The 22145-nt window shown below is 43.6% G+C and overlaps 1 protein-coding gene across 1 annotated transcript in view; it reads right to left on the bottom strand.

The window, feature by feature from the left end:
* The window catches only part of ARHGAP42 (Rho GTPase activating protein 42), a 296892-nt gene extending 275586 nt beyond the window's left edge, over nucleotides 1-21306 (bottom strand). The window contains exon 1 of the mRNA XM_065406329.1: nucleotides 21153-21306. Within this exon, the coding sequence (XP_065262401.1) occupies nucleotides 21153-21306 (154 nt within the window). The remainder of the gene's footprint in view (nucleotides 1-21152) is intronic.
* Between the last annotated feature and the right edge of the window lie 839 nt (nucleotides 21307-22145).

Raw genomic sequence — 22145 nt, forward strand, 5'->3', positions numbered from 1 at the left:
TGATTATCATCAATGAGAATATTTTTTCGTCACTTTCTGCAGTGAAATCGATGCTTACTGATATTTACCGCTACAAGTCGAATCCATACACGCCTAAATGTAACTCCCCGGCTGCCATGATATTCATGTATCACTTTTACTCCTAACAGCCACAGTGCTGTGCTGAGAGTTCATGTTCAGATGACTATCCACCATGATTCCCCAAGCCTTTTTTAGTCAACTTATGTCCCTATGCTGTAAATACCAGTCTGATCCTGGTAGCGAGAGCTGCTCTGTAGCTGCATGGGGTATAAATACCCCTCCTACTCTTCCAGTCAGCAAGAAGGGCACTGCAGTAATGTTGACCTGGCCAACTGCATCCTGCTCTTCCTGTCCATTCCTGTAATTCTTCTTTGAGAGAGTGAGGAGAAGGGGAAGCCCTTCAAGGGGCCCTGCCCCTTTTCTTCCAGCTAGCCAAACAAAGGCACATTCACATAAAGGTTGCAATGGGCACAGTCTCTGTTTCTGGATTTGTGGCTGACACTGAAGCCAATTAACCAAAGAGGACTGCAAATTTAAAGTACACAAATTTCATTAACAATAATATTTTAGATCATCTTTAAAGTTTCCTTTTTTAAGAATTACCCAAAACACTCGTCTATCAACACATTCCAAAGAATAAAAACTAATGACAGAACTGTGGAGTATGAGACCTGTCAAAACGTGCTGCTGGCTGTCAACGAAAAAGAAATTTGAGATGTTGCATTACATCAAGTTGCCTATTGTCATTCAGTATAATGCAAGTAACAGTGGATTTGTGATATTAGTGCCATATTATAAAAACACACCCATTCAGTAATACCTAGACAGAGTTACATGAGCCAAAAAAATCTGCTCTTTAGACATTCCTGCTACCTGGAAATAACTGCATTCGTTTTTGGTTCTCTTAGAAGGCTTGGATAATAAGATGCAAAAAAGATAGCGATATGCAGCTCTCATTCTATTGAATTTTATTACTATTAAGTACATGTAACTTATCGAAAAATAAAGTACTCCTGAGGATTTTTCTTACAGAGTTTGTTGTTTAATCCTGACTGACATAGCAAGAAGTCCTGTTTTGCTCTTTCCAGAGCAGTTGGAGGACAGCATTTCTGGAGCAGATCTTACCCTTATTTCAGATCTGTTCTGGGCTTAGTAACGAACATTGCAACCATCAGCACACCATTGAGGGATCTTTCATAGACAAGGGACAAATCTATTACAGTTCAGACTTAATCCTGTGAGATGGCCTGCATCCTCAATTCTCATTAGTTTAGAGCAGGCAGCACCTTAAAGGATTAGGCCTTGTATCTGAATAATATGTCCTACCAATATTAGAAGCAGCAAGTTCTCCTTCAGGACATATGGAGCATATTCGAATTTTCCTTAGAGGAGCACTACTTTTCCCACATCTCTCGCTATGATAAACAGGCATAATTTTAATACAAACTAAAATATGCAAATTAACTTGCATGGGTTATATCTGAAAGGATAAACTCAACAATATTTTATGTATTTGGACATATATTTTACACACACGAGTTTTTAGATGTACTCATTGTGTACACTGCAGATTCAAAAATACAAAAACAGTTTCACTTTGTTTTCCAGTTCTATGACTTCTGTTCCTCCCCAAAGATAAGGGATTTTACATTTCCTCTAGTAAAGCTTTATTGCTGCAGGTGCCTTACTTGTTTCAAAGTTTCCCAGAGGGCAGGTTCCAAATCCTTCTCTACTTGAAACCTATCTAGTGATTTCACTTGATGGACCCTGACGACTAACTAAAGTTTTTCCTCAAGCCCTGGTACAGATATTCTTTTCATATTTTTAATACTAGAGCTGTCTGATCACCTTGAATATTTTAACAGGACAGACAGACAACTAGGGATTTTTTTAAATTAATTTTTAACATTAACTGTGTGCTTAGAGCAATCATTTCCAGAACAGCAAGTGACCAGCAGGCTTGCTAGCAATTTATGAACCAATTTGAGGAAAGATGCCCTTCGTTCCCCTAAAGCAGAGCTCTAAACCAACAGTTTCCAGACAGCGGGTTCCAAATCAGTAAATAGTAGAGTGCCCCCCTCCTTTCATCTGCAGAAAGAAAGGTTGCTGGCCCAGTGTGGGTGGGAAGGGAGGGGGAGAAAGGGGACAGAAGAGAATACAAAGAAGGGGATAAATTGCAGTGCAAGTTTTCTGAATTGTTTTATCTCAGCCATTCAGAGACTGCCTTCTAAGGCCTTGATTATCTGGGGTTTCAAACACCAGTGTAGCTGCATCAATACAAACCCCAGCACAGAGAGGTAAGACTGTTATAAGCAGCAATTTGCCAGAGTGCAAGTCATCCCTGCTTGAAGCCAATTAGCCACAATGGTAAGAATTACAGTATAACTAGTCCACATGAGGGGTTTATACTAAGAGGCTGGCAGCTGATGGCCATAACAGTAACTGGGGCAAATCGCCAGCATAGACAAGACCTAGAACTTAGACGTTCATCATCATTAGTGTGCTTCTCCAACTGAGGACCAAACAAAGAACTTGCTTCACTTAAATGAGAGTTTTACTTACCAAGCAGCCCTACTCCATGTAATTCTTCTTTTACCAAACAGTGGCTGCTCCTTAATTACATGCTCTTTGCTGTGAAAAAAGCACAAGCCATTTGCTATGACACTCCATAAGAATCCAAAATCTCCCCACCAAACAGGTAAGGGAACTAGACTGGGGAACCTCGGTATCCAATCATTTTATTCCCTATTAAGCTTCAATCTCATCCTGTAAATTATGGAATCAAAGCATTACATTTTTAAGCACTTGATCAATTAGTGTCCCCCTCCCCCCCAGAAAGAAAATTCCTTAGTTCTTCAACTTAATCTTAATACAGCCAACCTGACTGGAGCCTGTTAAAACAGCCAGAATTTCTCCTCTCCACAGTCAAAAAGGGGATGAAAAACTGGCAGAGGGGAAAGAGGGTAAGGCAGTTAGAAGAGGGGGAAGCATTGTTCCTCACTTGTCCCTGCAAAAGCAGATCAGCACCTGAGGAGAAGCAAGTCGTCCCAAGACAGGGATGCTACAGGCTACCTGGAAGTCAGTGGAAAACCTGAAAAGTGAAGCGTCTCAGTTTGTGTTCACTTTGGCAGACCCTCTTTCTCCACCTACAGAGAACTCCTGGGGCAGAGGATAGCTCCATTACAGCATTACCAACAGGGGATGCAAGAGAACCAGAGGAGCAAGAAGACAGCACATAGGCACAGGGCCCCTGCATAGTGGCCCTGGGTCTCAAGCAGACAGCCTCCAAGAGCCACAGCTTTGAGGTGAGAAAGCCCTACTTTTGATACTGTCTCACATGACCTTCTCATAAACGAACTAGGGAAATACAACCTAGACGGAGCTACTATGAGGTGGGTGCATAACTGGTTGAAAAAACGTTCTCAGGGAGTAGTTATCAGTAGTTCATGGTAAAGTTGAAAGGGCATATCAAGTGGGGTCCCATAGGGATCAGTTATGGATCTGGTTCTGTTCAATACCTTCATCAATGATGTAGATAATGGCATAGAGTACACTTATAAAGTCTGCAAATAATACCATGCTGGGAGGGTTTGCAAGTACTTTGAAGAATAGGATTAAAACTCAAAATGATCTGGACAAACTGGAGAAATGGTCTAAAGTAAACAGGATGAAATTCAATAAGGACAAATGCAAAGTACTCTACTGAGGAAGGAACAATCAGTTGCAGACATACAAAATGGGAAATGACTGCCTAGGAAGGACCACTGCAGAAAGGGATCTGGGAGTCATAGTAGATCACAACCTAAATATGAGTCAACAGTGTAACACTATTGCAAAAAAGCAAACATCCTTCTGGGATGAATTAACAGGAAGGTTGTAAGCAAGAAACAAAAATTCTTCTGCTCTACTCCACGCTGATCAGGCCTCAACTGGAGTATTGTGTCCAGCTCTGGGTACCACATTTCAGGAAAGATGTGGACAAATTGGAGAAAAGCAACAAAAATGATTAAAGGTCTAGAAAACATGACCTATGAGGGAAGATTGAAAACATTGGGTTAGTTTAGTCTGGAGAAGAAACGACTGAGGGGGGACATGATAACATAAAAAGTTGTTACAAGGAGGAGGGAGAAAAAATGTTCTTCTTAACCTCTGAGGATAGGACAAGAAGCAATGGACTTAAATTGCAGCAAGGGCGGTTTAGGTTGGACATTAGGAAAAACTTCCTCTCAGGGTAGTTAAGTACCAGAATAAATTGCCTAGGAAGGCTGTAGAATCTCCATCACTGAAGATTTTTAAGAGTAGGTTAGACAAACACCTGTCAGGGGTGGTCTAGATAATACTTATTCCTGCCTTGAGTGCAGGGGACTGGACTAGAAGACCTCTCAAAGTCCCTTCCAGAACTACAATTCTATGAAATTCAGTGACCACAGTGTCACATTTTTCATTGTAATAAAGATGATATTCATAAAATAGCCAGTTTCGTATTAATAGAACGCATTTATCCTATTCATATCAAATGAAGCATATAGCAGGAAAAGAAACAGGATCATTAAGAATCAGATTAAATTGACCTTTGCAGAAGTAATTTTAAATGGTTGAAGTTCCTGATTAAAGAAACCACATTCACATTTGTTTTTTTCCAAGTTACAGTAAACTATTTTGCTTCTTCGACTACCTACATTCTTACACCGCACTTAGCATCTTGGCATTTGAGCTCTAAAGTTACTCCTTTGGTACTACACCTAAAATTATGCAATTGAAGAACTGCAGACCCTTAAAAGAATGGCTATTTCAGAGTTTAAGCATAAAAAACCCCACCATAGCGTAAGTGCAATCTGTAATGCAGTTCTCTCATCTTTAGCAAACTTGAAGCCTGCAGCGATCCCAGGGCCCAGCACACAATGCTTCATCTTGATCCAGTCAGAGGACACGCTACTCAAGTTGAATCATTGCCTGCTGGGATTGGTGTTCTCCATGCAGTGGCGGATTATCCACTGGGCCGACGGAGCCTGTGCCCAGGGGCCCCGGCGAAAAATCCATTGCCGGAAGCCTGGAATATAAACCCAAAATTATACCGTCTTGCATTGCACAGGGAACTGTGGAGTGTAAGCTCATAAAATTCACCCTCTCCTTCAATGTGGAGAGGAATATGCAACAGCTTTCTCCCCCACGTTATGATTCCCACACACTGGATTTAGATAAAGCAAAAACAAATTTATTAACTACAAAAGATAGATTTTAAGTGATTATAGGTGATAGCAAGCAGATCAAAGCAGATTACGTAGCAAATAAACAAAAACGCAAACTAAGCTTAATATTCTAAATAAAATTGGATATGAATAGTAGATTCTCACCCTAAGTGATGATACAAGCAGGCTGCAGATTCTTAAGGGGCAGCTGCAATTGCTTACAGCTTGGAATCCCCAGGTGTTCCATTCACAGGCTAAAAATCCCTTTAGCCTGGGTCCAGCACATTCCCCAGTTCAGTCTTTGTTCCTCAGGTGTTTCCAGGAGCCTTCTTGGTGGGGAGTAAGTGAAGAATCACGATGATGTCATTCCCCTGTCTTATATAGCTTTTGCATATGGCAGAAACCCTTTCTTTCAAAGCTTGGTTCAAAGCCAGTCAGTGGAAAAATACTGACATCCCAAGATGGAGTCTTGCACCAGGTGATCCTTTCCAATGTGCAGAAAGAATAGCAAATATGTCAGGCGACCAGCTTGGCTTAACAGAGAAATCTTCGGTGAGCTTAAACACAAAAAGAAAGCTTACAAGAAGTGGAAACTTGGACAGATGACTAGGGAGGCGTGTAAAAATGTTGCTTGAGCATGTAGGTGTGTAATCAGGAAGGCCAAAGCACAATTGGAGTTGCAGTTAGCAAGGGATGAGAAGGGTAAAAAGAAAAAGGTTTCTACAGGTATGTTAGCAACAAGAAGGTCAGGGAAAGAGTGGGACCCTTACTGAATGGGGGAGGCAAACTAGTGACCGATGATGTGGAAAGAGCTGAACTACTCAATGCTTTTTTTGCCTCGGTCTTCACAGACAAGGTCAGCTCCCAGACTGCTGCACTGGGCAGCACAGTATGGGGAGGAGGTGAGCAGCCCTCAGTGGTAAAAGACCAAGTTACGGTCTATTTAGAAAAGCTGGACATGCACAAGTCCATGGGGCCAGATGCAATGCATCTGAGGGTGCTGTGGGAGTTGGCTGATGTGATTGCAGAGCCATTGGCCATTATCTTTGAAAACTCGTGGTGATCGGGGGAGGTCCCAGATGATTGGAAAAAGGCGAATATAGTGCCCATCTTTAAAAAAGGGAAGAAGGAGAATCCGGGGAACTACAGACCCGTCAGCCTCACCTCAGTCCCTGGAAAAATCATGGGGCAGGTCCTCAAGGAATCCATTTTGAAGCACTTGGAGGAGAAGAAAGTGATCAGGAACAGTCAACATGGATTCACCAAGGGCAAGTCATGCCTGACCAAACTGATTGCCTTCTATGATGAGATAACTGGCTCTGTGGATATGGGGAAAGCGGTGGACATGATATATCTTGACTTTAGCAAAGCTTTTGATACGGACTCCCACAGTATTCTTGCCAGTAACTTAAAAAAGTATGGATTGGATGAATGGACTATAAGGTGTATAGAAAGCTGGCTAGATCGTCGGGCTCAACAGGTAATGATCAACGGCTCAATGTCTAGTTGGCAGCTGTATCAAGCGGATTGCCCCACGGGTCAGTCCTGGGGCCGGTTTTGTTCAACATCTTCATTAATGATCTGGGTGATGGGATGGATTGCACCCTCAGCAAGTTCGCGGATGACACTAAGCTGGGGGGAAGAGGTAGATATGCTGGAGGGTAGGGATAGGGTCCAGAGTGACCTAAACAAATTGGAGGATTGGGCTAAAAGAAATCTGATGAGGTTCAACAAGGAAAAGTGCAGAGTACTGCACCTAAGTGGAAGAATCTCATACATTACTACAGGCTGGGGACCGACTGACTAAGTAGCAGTTCTGCAGAAAAGGACCTGGGGATTACAGTGGACAAGAAGCTGGAGATGACTTAACAGTGTGCCTTTGTTGTCAAGAAGGCTAATGGCATATCGGGCTGCATTAGTAGGAGCATTGCCAGCAGATCAAGGGAAATGATTATTCCCCGCTATTCGGCACTGATGATGCCACATCTGGAATACTGCATCCAGTTTTGGACACCCCACTATAGAAGGGATGTGGACAAATTGGAGACAGTCCAGCGGAGGGCAAAGAAAATGATTAGGGGGCTGGGGCACATGACTTATGAGGAGAGGCTGAGAGAACTGGGCTTATTTAGTCTGCAGAAGAGAAAAGTGAGGGGGGATTTGATAGCAGCCTTCAACTACCTGATGGGGGGTTTCAAAGAGGATGGAGCTCGGCTGTTCTCGGTGGTGGCAGATGACAGAACAAGGAACAATGGTCTCAAGTTGCAGTGGGGAAGGTCTAGGTTGGATATTAGGAAAAACTATTTCACTAGGAGGGTGGTGAAGCACTGGAATGGGTTACCTAGTGAGGTGGTGGAGGTTTTTAAGGTCCAGTGTGACTGTCATAACTATAAAGGGAAGGGCAACAGCCCTCCTGTGTACAATACTATAAAATCCCTCCTGGCCAGAGACTCCAAAATCCTTTTACCTGTAAAGGGTTAAGAAGCTCAGGTAACCTGGCTGACACCTGACCCAAAGGACCAATAAGGGAACAAGATACTTTCAAATCTTGGTGGGGGGAAGGCTTTTGTTTGTGCTCTTTGTTTTGGTGGGAGTTTGCTCTTGGGACTAAGAGGGACCAGACATCAATCCAGGCTCTCCAAATCTTTCTGAACAAGTCTCTCATATTTCAAACTTGTAAGTACAGCCAGGCAAGGCGTGTTAGTTTTATCTTTGTTTTCTCAACTTGTAAATGTACCTTTTGCTAGGGTGTTTACCTCTGTTTGCTGTAACTTTGAACCTAAGGCTAGAGGGGGGTCCTCTGGGCTCTTTAAGTTTGATTACCCTGTAAAGTTATTTTCCATCCTGATTTTACAGAGATGATTTTTACCTTTTTCTTTAATTAAAAGCGTTCTTTTTAAGAACCTGATTGATTTTTCCTTGGTTTTAGATCCAAGGGGTTTGGATCTGTATTCACCAGGGAATTGGTGAAGAGTCTCTCAAGGCTACCCAGGGAAGGGAATTAGCACATTGGGAGTGGTGGCAGCGGACCAGATCTAAGCTGGTAGTTAAGCTTAGAAGTTTTCATGCAGGCCCCCACATCTGTACCCTAAAGTTCAGAGTGGGGAAGGAGCCTTGATAGTGACAAAGCCCTGCCTGGGATGATTTAGTTGGGGTTGGTCCTGCTTTGAGCAGGGGGTTGGACTAGATGACCTCCTAAGGTCTCTTCTTACCCTAATCTTCTATGATTCTATGACCTGGTCACATGTCACAGCAGCCATTACTCGGAGGCTGTCTGTAGAGTCTTCAGGAAGGCTTCCCAGATGGGAGATAAGCTTCTCCTAAGTCCTATTGTTCTCTCTAATTGCTCATTAACCTGAATGGGCCCTTCCCAGCCAGCTATCTAGACTGAGAGCCTTTTCCCTAGTGGGCATTGCCTAGGTGTAACTACATTTTGCAATGCAGATACATAGTCAATATTCATAACTTTGGATAGAAAATGATACATGCATACAAATAGGATAATCATATTCAGCAAATCATAACCTTTCTAATGACACCTCACTTGACTTACCTTGCATGAAATACATCATAACTATTTCATAATCATATCATAATAATGTCACTGTGAAGAATATGGAGTGCAGTGTCACAGGGGTACCCCGGGTGGAACAGGGGGCGGGGCCCCAGGGAAGGGGCAGAAAGGGGTGAGGTCATGGGTGGGGCCACAGGCGGAAGAGGCAGAATGGGGGCGGGACCGCAGGCAGAAGGGGTGGGGAGGGGCCTCTCACTTGCTCTGGCACAGGGCCCCAGGAAACTTTAATCCACCTCTGTCTGCACGTACCTTCTATGAAAGATGAGGACACATCCTTCTGTGCCATATTAACACTTTCAAGCTCCTGGAAGTTGAATTTGTGGGAGATTTTGGATGCCACAGTCTTTAGTAAGTAGGTGTGTGTGAGAGGGAGAAAGAGAGAGTGTGTGAGAGAAAGAGAGGATTGCTGGGTCAGGATTCTTAGATACTCAAATCAATGCATGCTGCTTAGATTCATACTGAAAGCTATGTTCACTTTGTCACTGAATTATCTATAGATTATGAGCAAGACAATTTACCTGTCACTAATCCACTGTTCCTATCACTGATCTGAACACTAAACTAGATCACTACTTTGAAGTGTTAATACCAATTCTTGCAAGCCTCAATGGTTTTAGCATGGTACACTTTGACACGGCGGAGGAATCATTCACTCCAGAGGCTGAGAAACTGATAGTGTGGATAAAAATGCTGATTATTTTTATTTAAATCAGATCTTTCATTTAAATTAAATACAGAGTTTAATTTTTAAATAAACCTATTTGAAATTAAATTTGAAATTGACAACCTATGTTAAGACCTAACCTTATTATAATCATTTAAATTAAATACAAAAAGCATATTAAAGCAGTACACGTTAGCTGCCAAGTTTCAAAGAACTGGTGGAATCACTGGTTAAGCACCTGGAACCAGAGTTTGTTGAAGTCCTAAATCAGATTTTACAGCAGTAACCTTTTTTGAAGGGACAGAGAGAATAGCTTCTTCATTTCAGTTAATTCAACTAGTTCAGTTCAATGACTAATTCAATCAATGTTAAGAAATCAACTGGGAATTTAACAAGCAAGAAAGCTTGTTTTTCCTCAACCAATCTATGACTAAAACATAGTTGTCAGAGGCAGGAGCAGCGGAAACTCCCTAAAAGTGGCGGAGGCACCGGCACCTGAACCATGGCCCTGCTCCCGTACCGCCTCTCCCCCCGAGCCTCTGCGCCACCTCTTCCCCCCAAGACTCAGTTTCCATATGTTCTGGACACTGTTTTTTCATAGCTATACTAGCAGACAGAAAATCATAATTTTGCATTATAAATAAATTAATGAAATAAGACTCCCTAAGGAAACCTGTTTATACACTTCCATATATATTATTTTCAAATCTCATATCAAACAGAAGTCATATATGACTCTTTCAACAACGAAACTAAAATGAGTTGAAGCAAAGATCTGGTATGTCACCACTATAATAACTCTACCATTGAATACTAGGTATAAGTGGACGAAATATTTGCTTAAAAAGAACTAAAATTGTAAAAATAAAAGACTGACTGCTACCAAAAGCCAGTACGTATAATTTACTGAAGTCATTTACTGCTGCTATAGTTGGAATCTAGAAAAGACATACAGTATTTAAACATCTCTTGGCACCAGAAGTATACATATCATTATACATGGGAAAATACAGTCATTGTGGAAAAATATAAATCTTTTACAAAAAAAATTCCCCAAGGGAGATAGTGACCACATTGTCAGCTCCAATTTTGTAATATTTTTGCTTAAGTTTTGTCCTGCCTGGAAATCCCAGTGAGCTTTTCACACACAAAGCTGGGTTCATCCCTGGGGTTAATTATTAGTTTGTACAACAAGGAAATAGCTAGCTGTTTGGCATGAACTGTGCAAGGGTTTCGAGGCAGAGACTTGTGGGTGGAAGCTATATAAAATTCCAGTCAAACAAAAAAAAAATGCATCCAAAGGAGCTGGCATTTCCATTTATGGACCAGTTTCTTTTCCAGCTAAGCCTGCACATCAGGAAGATTACAGTACTGATGGCTTTTTCAAGGCTGATTGTTTATTAAGACTATAATTCTTCTAATGGGAAGACGGGACAGTTTTCAAAAACTTTAATATTTCTCCCAGTGCTTTTCTGAATTCATGAGTCAGTTGGATTAGTATTACTTAGGTCCCTACCAAATTCACGGCCATGAAAAACGCATCACAGACCATGAAATCTGGTCTTTTGTGCGCTTTTATCCTATACTATACAGATTTCACGGGGGAGACCAACATTTCTCAAATTGGGGGTCCTGACCCAAAAGGGAATTTCTGGGGGGGGGGGTCACAAGGTTATTTTAGGGGGGTCGTAGTATTGCCACCCTTACTTCTGAGCTGCCTTTAGAGCTGGGCGGCTATTGGCCAGGTGCCCAGCTCTGAAGGCAGCACCCTGCCAGCAGCAGCACAGACGTAAGGGCAGCAATACCATACCATGCCACCCTTACTTCTGAGCTGCTGCCTTCAGAGCTAGGCAGCCGGAGAGTGGCAGCTGCTTACCGAGGGCCCAGCTGTGCAGGCAGTGGCATCGAAGCAAGGATGCCAATATCACAGCATGGCATCCTTATTTCTATGCTGCTGCTGGTGGCGGCTCTGTCTTCAGGGCTGGACTCCTGGCCAGCAGCCGCTGCTCTCCAGATGCCCAGCTCAGAGGGCAGAGCTAACGCCACTGCGCAGAAGTTAGAGTAGCAGTACCGCAATGTCCCCTACAATCACCTTGCATCCTTTTTGGATCAGGATCCCTACCATTAAAACACTGTGAAATTTCAGATTTAAATAGCTGAAATTATTAAATTTACAATTTTTAAAATCCTATGACCGTGAAATTGACCAAAATGGACCATGAATTTTGGTAGGGTACTATTTATACTGTACGACAGGAACAAATTCAGACATTGTTTAAGCAGGTGAAACTCCATTCAAGTCAGCTGGAAATCTGCACACACTCAAACCAAGTTGAATGTAGCTCTAACACTCTGTCTGCATGAACTTGCAGCTAGATTAATCAAGGCATGAGACAGGTAGAGTGGTCACTAGAGAAAGGTGTGGGAATGGAAAAGAGTTTACCCAGAAAGAAGTTATTCGATTACTTGTATTGTACATGTATTAGTTGTGTGTATTTTTAATTCAATTTTTATTAACTTGCCATAACAGTAGGCCAGTAACAGACATTAACATTAAACAACTTTGGCCTGGTCTACAGTTGCGGGGGGATCGATCTAAGTTACGCAACTTCAGCTACATGAATAACATAGCTGAAGTTGACGTACTTAGATCTACTCACCGCAATGTCTTCACTGCGGTGAGTCAACCGCTACCGCTCTCCCATCGACTCTGCCTGAGCCTCTCGCAGCAGTGGAGTACAGGAGTCGATGGGAGAGTGTTGGGTGGTCGATTTATCGCGTCTACACTAGACGCGATAAATCAACCCCCGCTCGATCGATCGCTGCCCGCTGATCCAGCGGGTAGTATAGACATACCCTTAATCTTATATTGCATCTTCCATGCAATTTCTCTCTTGAAATGCTTTACTGTATTAAGAATTGAATAGCCAATATATAGACCAACTTCCTGAAAAGAGCGGTGTAGAGAAATATTGTGACTGAGTTCCTTATTTTTTTCACCATACAATCAATAATTAAGGAAAGAAATTAAGAGGTATGCTGCGAACAAAGGGAAGCTTTTCATACGATCGCCCACAGTATTCTTGCCAGCAACTTAAAAAAGTATGGATTGGATGAATGGACTACAAGGTGGATAGAAAGCTGGCTAGATCGTTGGGCTCAACAGGTAGTGATCAACCAGTTGGCAGCCAGTATCAAGCAGAGTGCCCCAGGGGTCGGTCCTGGGGCCGGTTTTGTTCAACATCTTCATTAATGATCTGGATGATGGGATGAATTGCACCCTCAGCAAGTTTGCGGATGACACTAAGCTGGGGGGAGAGGTAGATATGCTGGAGGGTAGGGATAAGGTCCAGCATGACCTAGACAAATTGGAGAATTGGGCTAAAAGATATCTAATGAGGTTCAACAAGGACAAGTGCAGAGTCCTGCACTTAGGATGGAAGAATCCCATGCACTGCTACAGGCTTGGGACCGACTGGCTAAGCGGCAGCTCTGCAGAAAAGGACCTGGGGATTACCATGGATGAGAAGCTGGCTATGAGTCAGCAGTGTGCCCTTGTTGTCAAGAAGGCTAACGGCATATTGGGCTGCATTACATTGCCAGCAGATTGAGGGAAGTGATTATTCCCCTCTATTCGGCACTGGTGAGGCCACATCTGGAGTACTGTGTCCAGTTTTGGTCCCCCCACTACAGAAAGGATGTGGACAAATTGGAGAGAGTCCAGCAGAGGGCAAAGAAAATGATTAGGGGGCTGGGGCACATGACTTATGAAGAGAGGCTGAGGGAACTGGGCTTAGTTAGTCTGCAGAAGAGAAAAGTGAGGGGGGATTTGATAGCAGCCTTCAACTACGTGAAGGGGGGTTCCAAAGAGGACGGAGCTAGGCTGTTCTCAGTGGTGGCAGATGACAGAGCAAGGAGCAATGGTCTCAAGTTGCAGTGGGGGAGGTCTAGGTTGGATATTAGGAAAAAACTGTTTCACTAGGAGGGTTGTGAAGTTACCTAGTGAGTTGGTGGAATCTCAAGCAAGAGATCTTGGAGTCATTGTGGATAGTTCTCTAAAAACATCCACTCACTGTGCAGCAGCAGTCCAAAAAGCGAACAGAATGTTGGGAATCATTAAGAAAGGGATAAATAATAAGACAGAAAATATCATATTGCCTCTATATAAATCCATGGTACGCCCATATCTTGAATACTGTGTGCAGATGTGGTCGTCCCATCTCAAAAAAGATATACTGTAATTGGAAAAGGTTCAGAAAAGGGCAACAAAAATTATTAGGGTATGGAACGGCTTCCATATGAGGAGAGATTAATAAGACTGGGACTTTTCAGCTTGGAAAAGAGACGACTAAGGTGGGGATATTATAGAGGTCTATAAAATCATGACTGGTGTGGAGAAAGTAAATAAGGAAGTGTTATTTCCTCCTTCTCATAACACAAGAACTAGGGGCCACCAAATGAAATTAATAGGCAACAGGTTTAAAACAAACAAAAGGAAATATTTTTTCACACAATGCACAGTCAACCTGTGGAACTCCTTGCCAGAGGATGTTGTGAAGGCCAAGATTATAACAGGGTTCAAAAAAGAACTAGATAAATTCATGGAGGATAAGTCCATCAATGGCTATTAGCTAGGATGGGCAGGGATGGTGTCTCTAGCCTCTGTTTGCCAGAGGCTGGGAATGGGCGACAGGGGATGGATCACTTGATAATATGTTCTCCATCCTTAGAGGTTTTTAAGGCCCGGTTTGACAAAGCTCTACCTGGGATGATTTAGTTGGGGTTGGTCCTGCTTTGACCTCCTGAGGTCTCTTCCAACCCTAATGTTCTATGAAGAGGGGAAACAGACTTAAAGTTTCAATTGAAAACAAGACAGAATTAATGAGAAAGAAAGATTTAAGCCCCAGTTCAGCAGTCCATCTTTATTTAGAAAAGCACTTAACTACATGCTTAAAGGTTAAGCATGAGTTTAAAGGCTTTGCTGAATTGGTTCCTCCGGAACATATCAGATCAAATAGCCAGATACAAGTTCATAAACTATGACATTTATCAACAAGTTCAGTTGGACCAGAAACAGAGTGGGGATAAATGAAGGTTACTTCAATTCACAAGATAGCAGAAAGTGAAGGGTAAAGTAACCCTCTATCAAAGAACACAGAACAGTGCATGAGCCTACTTTATCTTTATTGTCAATATATCAAAGTTAAATCTTTGGAAAGGTACCTTTCCAGGGAGTCTAGTCTCTTGACAATAGAAATGGTCATTATGTGCATACAGATAAAGTGAACCCTTAAAAAGGGAACAAAATGAGCTGCAACACTAGGTACACTATGATAATGACAAAGTGAAGTATCCCATTGTACTGAAGCCACAAATATAGATTGTAAGACAAGGCTGAAATCGGCTTGAGGACTATAAAAATGCAATGTTCTAGTATGCAAGCCACCATCAAACTGAGCTGAGCTCACCAGAAACTATAGGCTACTTGAGGGTAGCATCAAAAAGCCTGGCTTACCTGCAGGCAATATGGAATATGGCAAGGGAGTTGGGGAAGTTGCTAATGATCTGACATCAATCCAGGTAATACCACTCTAGCAGATTGTTTAGAATGACCTCACTGAAATCAACCGGCATGTCATATACTATGGTATTAGGGACCTATGCATTACTTTGGAAATCAGCACTTTTAAGAATGACAGAACAGAGTGGTGTTGGTGGTTGTAAGAAGAAATATATGAACTTAAGTCAGCCTCAGAATACTCCATGATTAGACAAAACATCCATTAAATCAAGGGTGGGCAAACTTTTTGGTCCGAGGGCCACATCTGGGTATGGAAATTGTATGGCAGGCCATGAATGCTCACAAACTTGGTGGCTGAGATGGGGGAGCGGATGAGGGCTCCGGCTGGGGGTGCGGGCTCTGTGGTGGATCCAGAAATGAGGAGTTCAGTGTGCGGGAGGGGGCTCCGAGCTGGAGAGGGGAGGAGGGCTCTGGCTGGGTGTGCGGGCTCTGGGGTGGGGCTGGGGATGAGGGTTTGGGGTGCAGGAGGGTGCTCCGGGCTGGGACCAAGGGGTTCGGAGGGTAGGAGGGGAATCAGGGACGGGATTGGGGCATGGGAGGAGGGCAGGGGTGCAGGCTCTGGGCAGCGCTTACCTCAAGCGACTCCCAGAAGCAGCGGCATCTCCCCTCCAGCTCCTATGCGGAGGCGCAGCCAGGCAGCTCTGCACACTGCCCCGTCTGCAGGCGCCACTCCTGCAGCTCCCATTGGCCGTGGTTCCCAGCAAATGGGAGCTGCGGGGGCGGTGCTAGGGGCGGGGGCAGCGTGCCGAGCCCCTTGGCTGCCCCTACATGTAGGAGCCGGAGGGGGGCCATGCCACTGCTTCCTGGAGCTGCGTGGAGCAACAGTACACGTGGAGCGGGGAAAGCCCCCTACCCTGCTCCCCGACTGGAGCACCGGAATGGGACAAGCCCTGGACTCTGTTCCCTGGCCGGAGCTCGAGGGCCAGATTCAAATGTCTGAAGGGCCGGATGTTTGCCCACCCCTACGTTAAATACTAAACTCATTCATCCAACCTTTACCAACATACAGGGCATCCTGACAGAGATTTTTTAAGACTACATTTTTACAATTTATCCTGACAAGTGTTCATTATAAGCCACTTTAACCATGGGAAAGGACTCATCAACTTTTATTTCCATCTGAAAATTGTATATCTAGAGTTACAAGTAACACCTAGGATTTAGCTAATTGGAAAATTAGAAAAAGAAATTTTTCTCTCTGTCTTTTCAATTTAAGTAGAGCCAGTTTCACTGTTTCTCCTACATATTTATTGTGGAAGGACCTACTCCAAAACCCTTTGAGGTCTGTGGAAAGATTCTCATAGACTTCATTAGGCTGTGCATCAGGTGCTCCATTTCTCCCTTCCCAGAAAGAGCCCTCTTAAACAACAGCAAGGCAACATGAAGATCCATATGCAATCAAATTCCTTTTAAAAGTTTTAAACAAAATGCAAAAGAGGTACATAAACACTCACTGAAACTCTTGAAATCCAAAGTTTCTGAGTTTCATACAGCTCTACTTGTAAGCAATTTCTTAGAGAGTATCTGTAGATCAAAGAATATTAATACTAGTTCATCAAAGAAATGTGGGACAGAGTAAATGAAAACAGCAGTTCTCCAAGATTGCATAACAGACTGTTAAGGCTTGAAGACCAAAACACAAGGGTCTGTCATTACATTAATTATTTACTCAGGTATTTGATTAGATTTTCCAACTCAAACAAAACAGCCTTGCTATAACACTGCATTGATTTTAAAAGCCTTCCACATGAGAACTTTAGTTCTTGTAAACAGCTATTACTTGCCAGAGCAGTGTTGGTGTTTTTGCAGTCCTCCTTTATACCAAAATCCACCTAGGGGTACTACAACAGATTTCTCATTTTTTTCCCCATAAACACAGACACTTCCAAAGTCACCTTGTTATAAGTTACCCTGGCATTACTCTCCTGAGTCAAATATCTGTAGCTGGTCACTAACAACCGTTTGAACAGAGCCGGGAGGAGAGTGGTAGTTCTTTCTAGAAAATAAAAGATCTCAGCTTTGGAGGACTCGGCAATGAGCACTTCAGAATAGCGTTTGTACAATAAAATGAGTGATGTCAAACAAGAAGGAAATTCTTAAATAAGGCTCTAAGCTAATTAAGACTTGCAGAACAAACAATTCTAATCATCATAGAACTGTTTTTTCTTCCCCCAGAGAATGGGAAAGTGGTTGAAAACATGTGCGTAAGGTATCAATCCTGCAAGCACTGAACTCAATGGGACTACTCACATGTGTGAAGTTTAACACATATAAGATTGGGTTTGCAAGATTGGGGCATAAATTAGTGTGTCCAAATAACACTATCCACACACACACACCTCCACTTCTACTCTCTTTAGGTTACCAATTAAGAAGAAATTTCTTGTTCATATTTTATTTAGTTTCAAAACAAGCAGCAAAGCGCCTGTCAATTCCAGATGTGAACACAAATTAATCTGGCTCAGAAAAGCACTAAGCACCCACTGATAAGAAAAGTTGTACATGCTCAAGACCACACAGGATCAGGGCCAGTTTGGTTTTGCCAGCTATCTAGCTTCAAATACTTTCATCTATATAGTTGAGTCAAAGCCATATAGAGGGAAAAGAAAAAACTTACATGCTTGCAAGAAGTAATACAACTTTTTCTCTCTCTTAGTTTAAGAGTATTTGAAGTTTATGACTGGTGATTTCTTTGAAATCTCCTGTTTTAAACACAGAACAAATCTAAAATCAATCTATAAACTAACTAAACAAGCTTTAGCTAATCTGTAGCATCAAAGTTCCTGGCTATATTGTAAATCCATGGTACATGGTAAATCTATATAAATCCATGGTACGCCCACATCTTGAATACTGCACGCAGATGTGGTCACCCCATCTCACAAAAGATATATTAGAATTGGAAAAGGTTCAGAAAAGGACAACAAAAATTATTAGGGGTATGGAACGGCTTTCATGTGAGGAGCAATAAGACTGGGACTTTTCAGCTTGGAAAAGAGATGACTAAGGGGGTATATGATAGAGGTCTAGAAAATCATGACTGGTGTGGAGAAAGTATATAAAGAAGTGTTATTTACTCCTTCTCATAACACAAGAACTAGGGGGCACCAAATGAAATTAATAGACAACAGGTTTAAAACAAACAAAAGGAAGTCTTTTTTCACACAAGGCACCAGTGGAACTCCTTACCAGAGGACGTTGTGAAGGCCAAGACTATAACAGGATTCAAAAAAGAATTAGATGAGTTCATGGAGGATAGGTCCATCAATGGCTATTAGCCAGGATAGGCAGGGATGTGTCCCTAGCCTCTGTTTGCCAGAAGTTGGGGATTGGGCGACACGGGATGGATCACTCGATGATTACCTGTTCTGTTCATTCCCTCTGGGGCACCTGGCATTGGCCACTGTTGGAAGACAGGAGACTGGGCTAAATCCCAGTATGGCCGTTCTTATGTTCTTATATATACCTGCACATTTTCTACATTGTCATAATTATAAAGGGAAGGGTAACAGCTCTCCTGTGTACAGTACTATAAAATCCCTCCTGGCCAGAGACTCCAAAATCCTTTTACCTGTAAAGGGTTAAGAAGCTCGGGTAACCTGGCTGACACCTGACCCAAAGGACCAATAAGGGGACAAGATACTTTCAAATCTTGGGGGGGGGGGGGGAAGGCTTTTGTTTGTGCTCTTTGTTTTGGTTGATGTTCGCACTTGGGACTGAGAGGGACCAGACATCAATCCAGGTTCTCCACATCTTTCTAAACAAGTCTCTCCTATTTCAAACTTGTAAGTAAATAGCCAGGCAAGGCGTCTTAGTTTTACTTTGTTTTCTCAACTTGTAAATGTACCTTTTACTAGAGTGTTTATCTTTGTTTGCTGTACTTTGAACCTAAGACTAGAGGCGAGTCCTCTGAGCTCTTTAAGTTTGATTACCCTGTAAAGTTATTTTCCATACTGATTTTACAGAGATGATTTTTACCTTTTTCTTTAATTAAAAGCCTTCTTTTTAAGAACCAGATTAATTTTTTCCTTGTTTTAGATCCAAGGGGGTTGGATCTGTATTCACCAGGAGTTGGTGGGAGAAAGGAGGGGGATGGTCAATTTCTCCTTGTTTTAAGATCCAAGGGGGTTGGATCTGTATTCACCAGGAGTTGGTGGGAGAAAGGAGGGGGGTGGTCAATTTCTCCTTGTTTTAAGATCCAAGGGGTTTGGATCTGTATTCACCAGGAGTTGGTGGGAGAAAGGAGGGGGATGGTTAATTTCTCCTTGTCTTAAAATCCAAGGGGTTTGGATCTGTATTCACCAGGGAATTGGTGAAAGGTTTCTCAAGGCTTCCCAGGGAAGGGAATTAGTTTTGGGAATGGTGGCAGCGGACCAGATCTAAGCTGGTAGTTAAGCTTAGAAGTCTTCATGCAGGCCCCCACAGTTGTACCCTAAAGTTCAAAGTGGGGATACAGCCTTGACATACATGAACAAAGATCTGAGAGTCGGAGGATATGCACTGCAGGTACTAGGTACAGCTGAAAATGTAAATCAGTTTGTACTTGCATAAAATTAAGTGCTTAGACCCAAGCTAATCCCGAGAGTAGATATGTGTGCAATTGTATTTAGGTTTATATGCACATATCACCAAAGCCTCTGATTATTTTATTTATATAAATACAAATACCTTACCTATATTATACCTATAATGAGCAGTGGAAATTGTCAATAACACTGTTGCCCACCTATAATACTTGCAAGTTCGAATCCTGTTCTGAGAAATGAGACAAATGTCATAGCACAAGAAACAGTGAGGTTTACTAGTACAGTACAGATGTATAAGGAGCTTGTTGTAACACCTGCTCACAGCTTGCCAGGCTCAGTGATACTGCTAACACTCACTTTTATTAGTATTAAATAATTATTTGGAGAAAAATGTATGTGAAGACGTAGTACATTATGGTGGAGATATGCGACGTTTAACAACCAAAGGAAATAGCAAGAGAAACTGTATGTCATCACCTCCTCTGGTCAAGTAATAGCTCTGACCAAATATGTCTGATCAACAGGCAAAAGGGATCATCCAGTCTGACTAAATGATAAGAAGTGGATGACCATGGCTAGAGGGGGGAAAGGTGCAAAATGGAAGTAGTAACACCAGAAATAATCTTTAATGTTTGCTCTACATTCTTCAGATTTAACTCCAACAAGAGGCCCGTATCCCAGAACACATTAAGAGCCCCCTTCACCACTCAATAAAAGTACCCGGAACTTCAAGGAAAGTGGAACATTAAGCTATTTAGTTGACTCATTCCTTCACTATCTTCCTAAACATAGTTATGTTGAAGTCAAAAAGCTATCAGCTTATATTTAAAAACCAAACATCCATTAAGAAATATACAACAAAACCAGAAAAGGTACAAATACTCTCTCACACTTAAAAATCCAATTTGTTGCTTTGGCCATTTAACATAAAATTTTCCATCATTGTTTAGAACCACCACTTCAAGATACCAGTTAGCTAGTGATGAATGCAATTACTGAGAAAGTGTGATAGGTGTGAGTTTATACTGACATTCTCTATTTGAATTTTGATCCCCACAAATCCATATGGGACTTACTCCCCTCACTTGCTGGGAAGATTTCCCTCATGGCAGCTTTACCATGTATGTTTTAACTGCCGCACACATGTGAAAATACATACTACACAGGCACACAGATGCAGCTTTGATTATCAAGGAATCATTGTTATCTAAAGTGTCACTATGCTCTTACAGCACTCAGGAATGAGTTGGGTCTTAGACCGGGCACAATTACCACCCGATCCTAAAACACACACAGCTGAACGCTGGGGTCTCTTCAGAAACACACCAGCTATGCAAAAAGACAAGAAAAATGACATGCAAGTCAAGACTGAACGCCTCACCCCTACGCTTTGATCCATCTCCCTGAAGATAAGGAGGTGGGGGACAAAAACTTTAGCAAACTTTGTTTTGGCTGCCAGCAGGGGAGCCCTTTCCCTACATCCATTCAAACAAAAGAAGCCTCTTTCTCCCCCACCCCCCTCTCCCTGTCCCCCCCACCCCAGATATGCCCTGTCCCGCTTCCACCCTTCTCAGAGCTCGCACTGCCCCCTACTCACTCCTGAGGGCCCCGATGAGCAGACTGCCGTCCTTGATCAGCTCCTTGATGAACTTGTTGGTCCTCTCCAGCTCAATCTCGTGACACTGCAGCCGCTCTCTGAAATCCGGGCTGTCCAAGTAGGAATCGCTGAACTCCAGAGTGGGCAGCCCCATGGCAGTAGCGGCAGTAGCCCCGCTGCCAAGGGGGGCCAGGCGAGGCTGAGCAGAGAGCAGGAGCTCGGGCTTGGGGGCAGTAGAGGGGAACTTGCAGGAAAGCGCGCCCCCTCCCCTCCCCGTCCCGGGGAAGTTTACTTCTCTCACGAGCCGGCCCCCTTGAGTCTGGCCCGGCCCCGTAGCAAAGCAGGCGGCGGATACAGCAGCGCTCCTGAGTTGCTGTCAGCTGCTCACATTGTTCCTCCAGGGCATTACGGGCTCCCCTTAGACGTTTCCGGCAGCTCTCGGCTCTGTCTCCTCCTTGAATCTGAGCCTCCCCTGGCCCAGCCGGGGGAAGCCTCCTCCCAGCCCAGCATGCACACACGCCGGGGAGGAGGGACGGGGGCTGCGCCGCCCGGGCAGTCAGTCCCCGCCCCGTCGCGGCGAGGGCGCCCTGCGTCCCTCCCCGCCTGTGTGCCCGGCCGAGCAGGGAGAGGGCGCCTGGAGCTCCTGGACGCGGGCGCTGCTGCGCGGAACCCACGTGGCCAGTGGAGCTGCGGCCCCTCACCCATCGCTTCCAGAGCCCTCTGGCCATGCAGGAGCAGGGAGAGCAATGGGGGGAGACGGTGGGGGCGCGGAGGAGGCAAGGAGTCATGGGGGGCACCAGGAGGACTGGGAAAAGTGCAGGGCAGAGGGGTGGGCGGGACGGATTAGAATGAGTGGCCTTGCGACCTGGCACACACAGGGTTGCAACACCACTTAGATTTGGCCTGGCTGCCCCTCCGCCATGCCAGCAGGAAAGGGGCTCTGCTTTTATACTGCTCAGCCCTGATTAGGGGCGGGGGCTAGAATCCCCCTTG

The sequence above is a fragment of the Emys orbicularis genome, chromosome 1 (assembly GCF_028017835.1).
Source record: "Emys orbicularis isolate rEmyOrb1 chromosome 1, rEmyOrb1.hap1, whole genome shotgun sequence".
Lineage (NCBI taxonomy): Eukaryota > Metazoa > Chordata > Testudines > Emydidae > Emys > Emys orbicularis.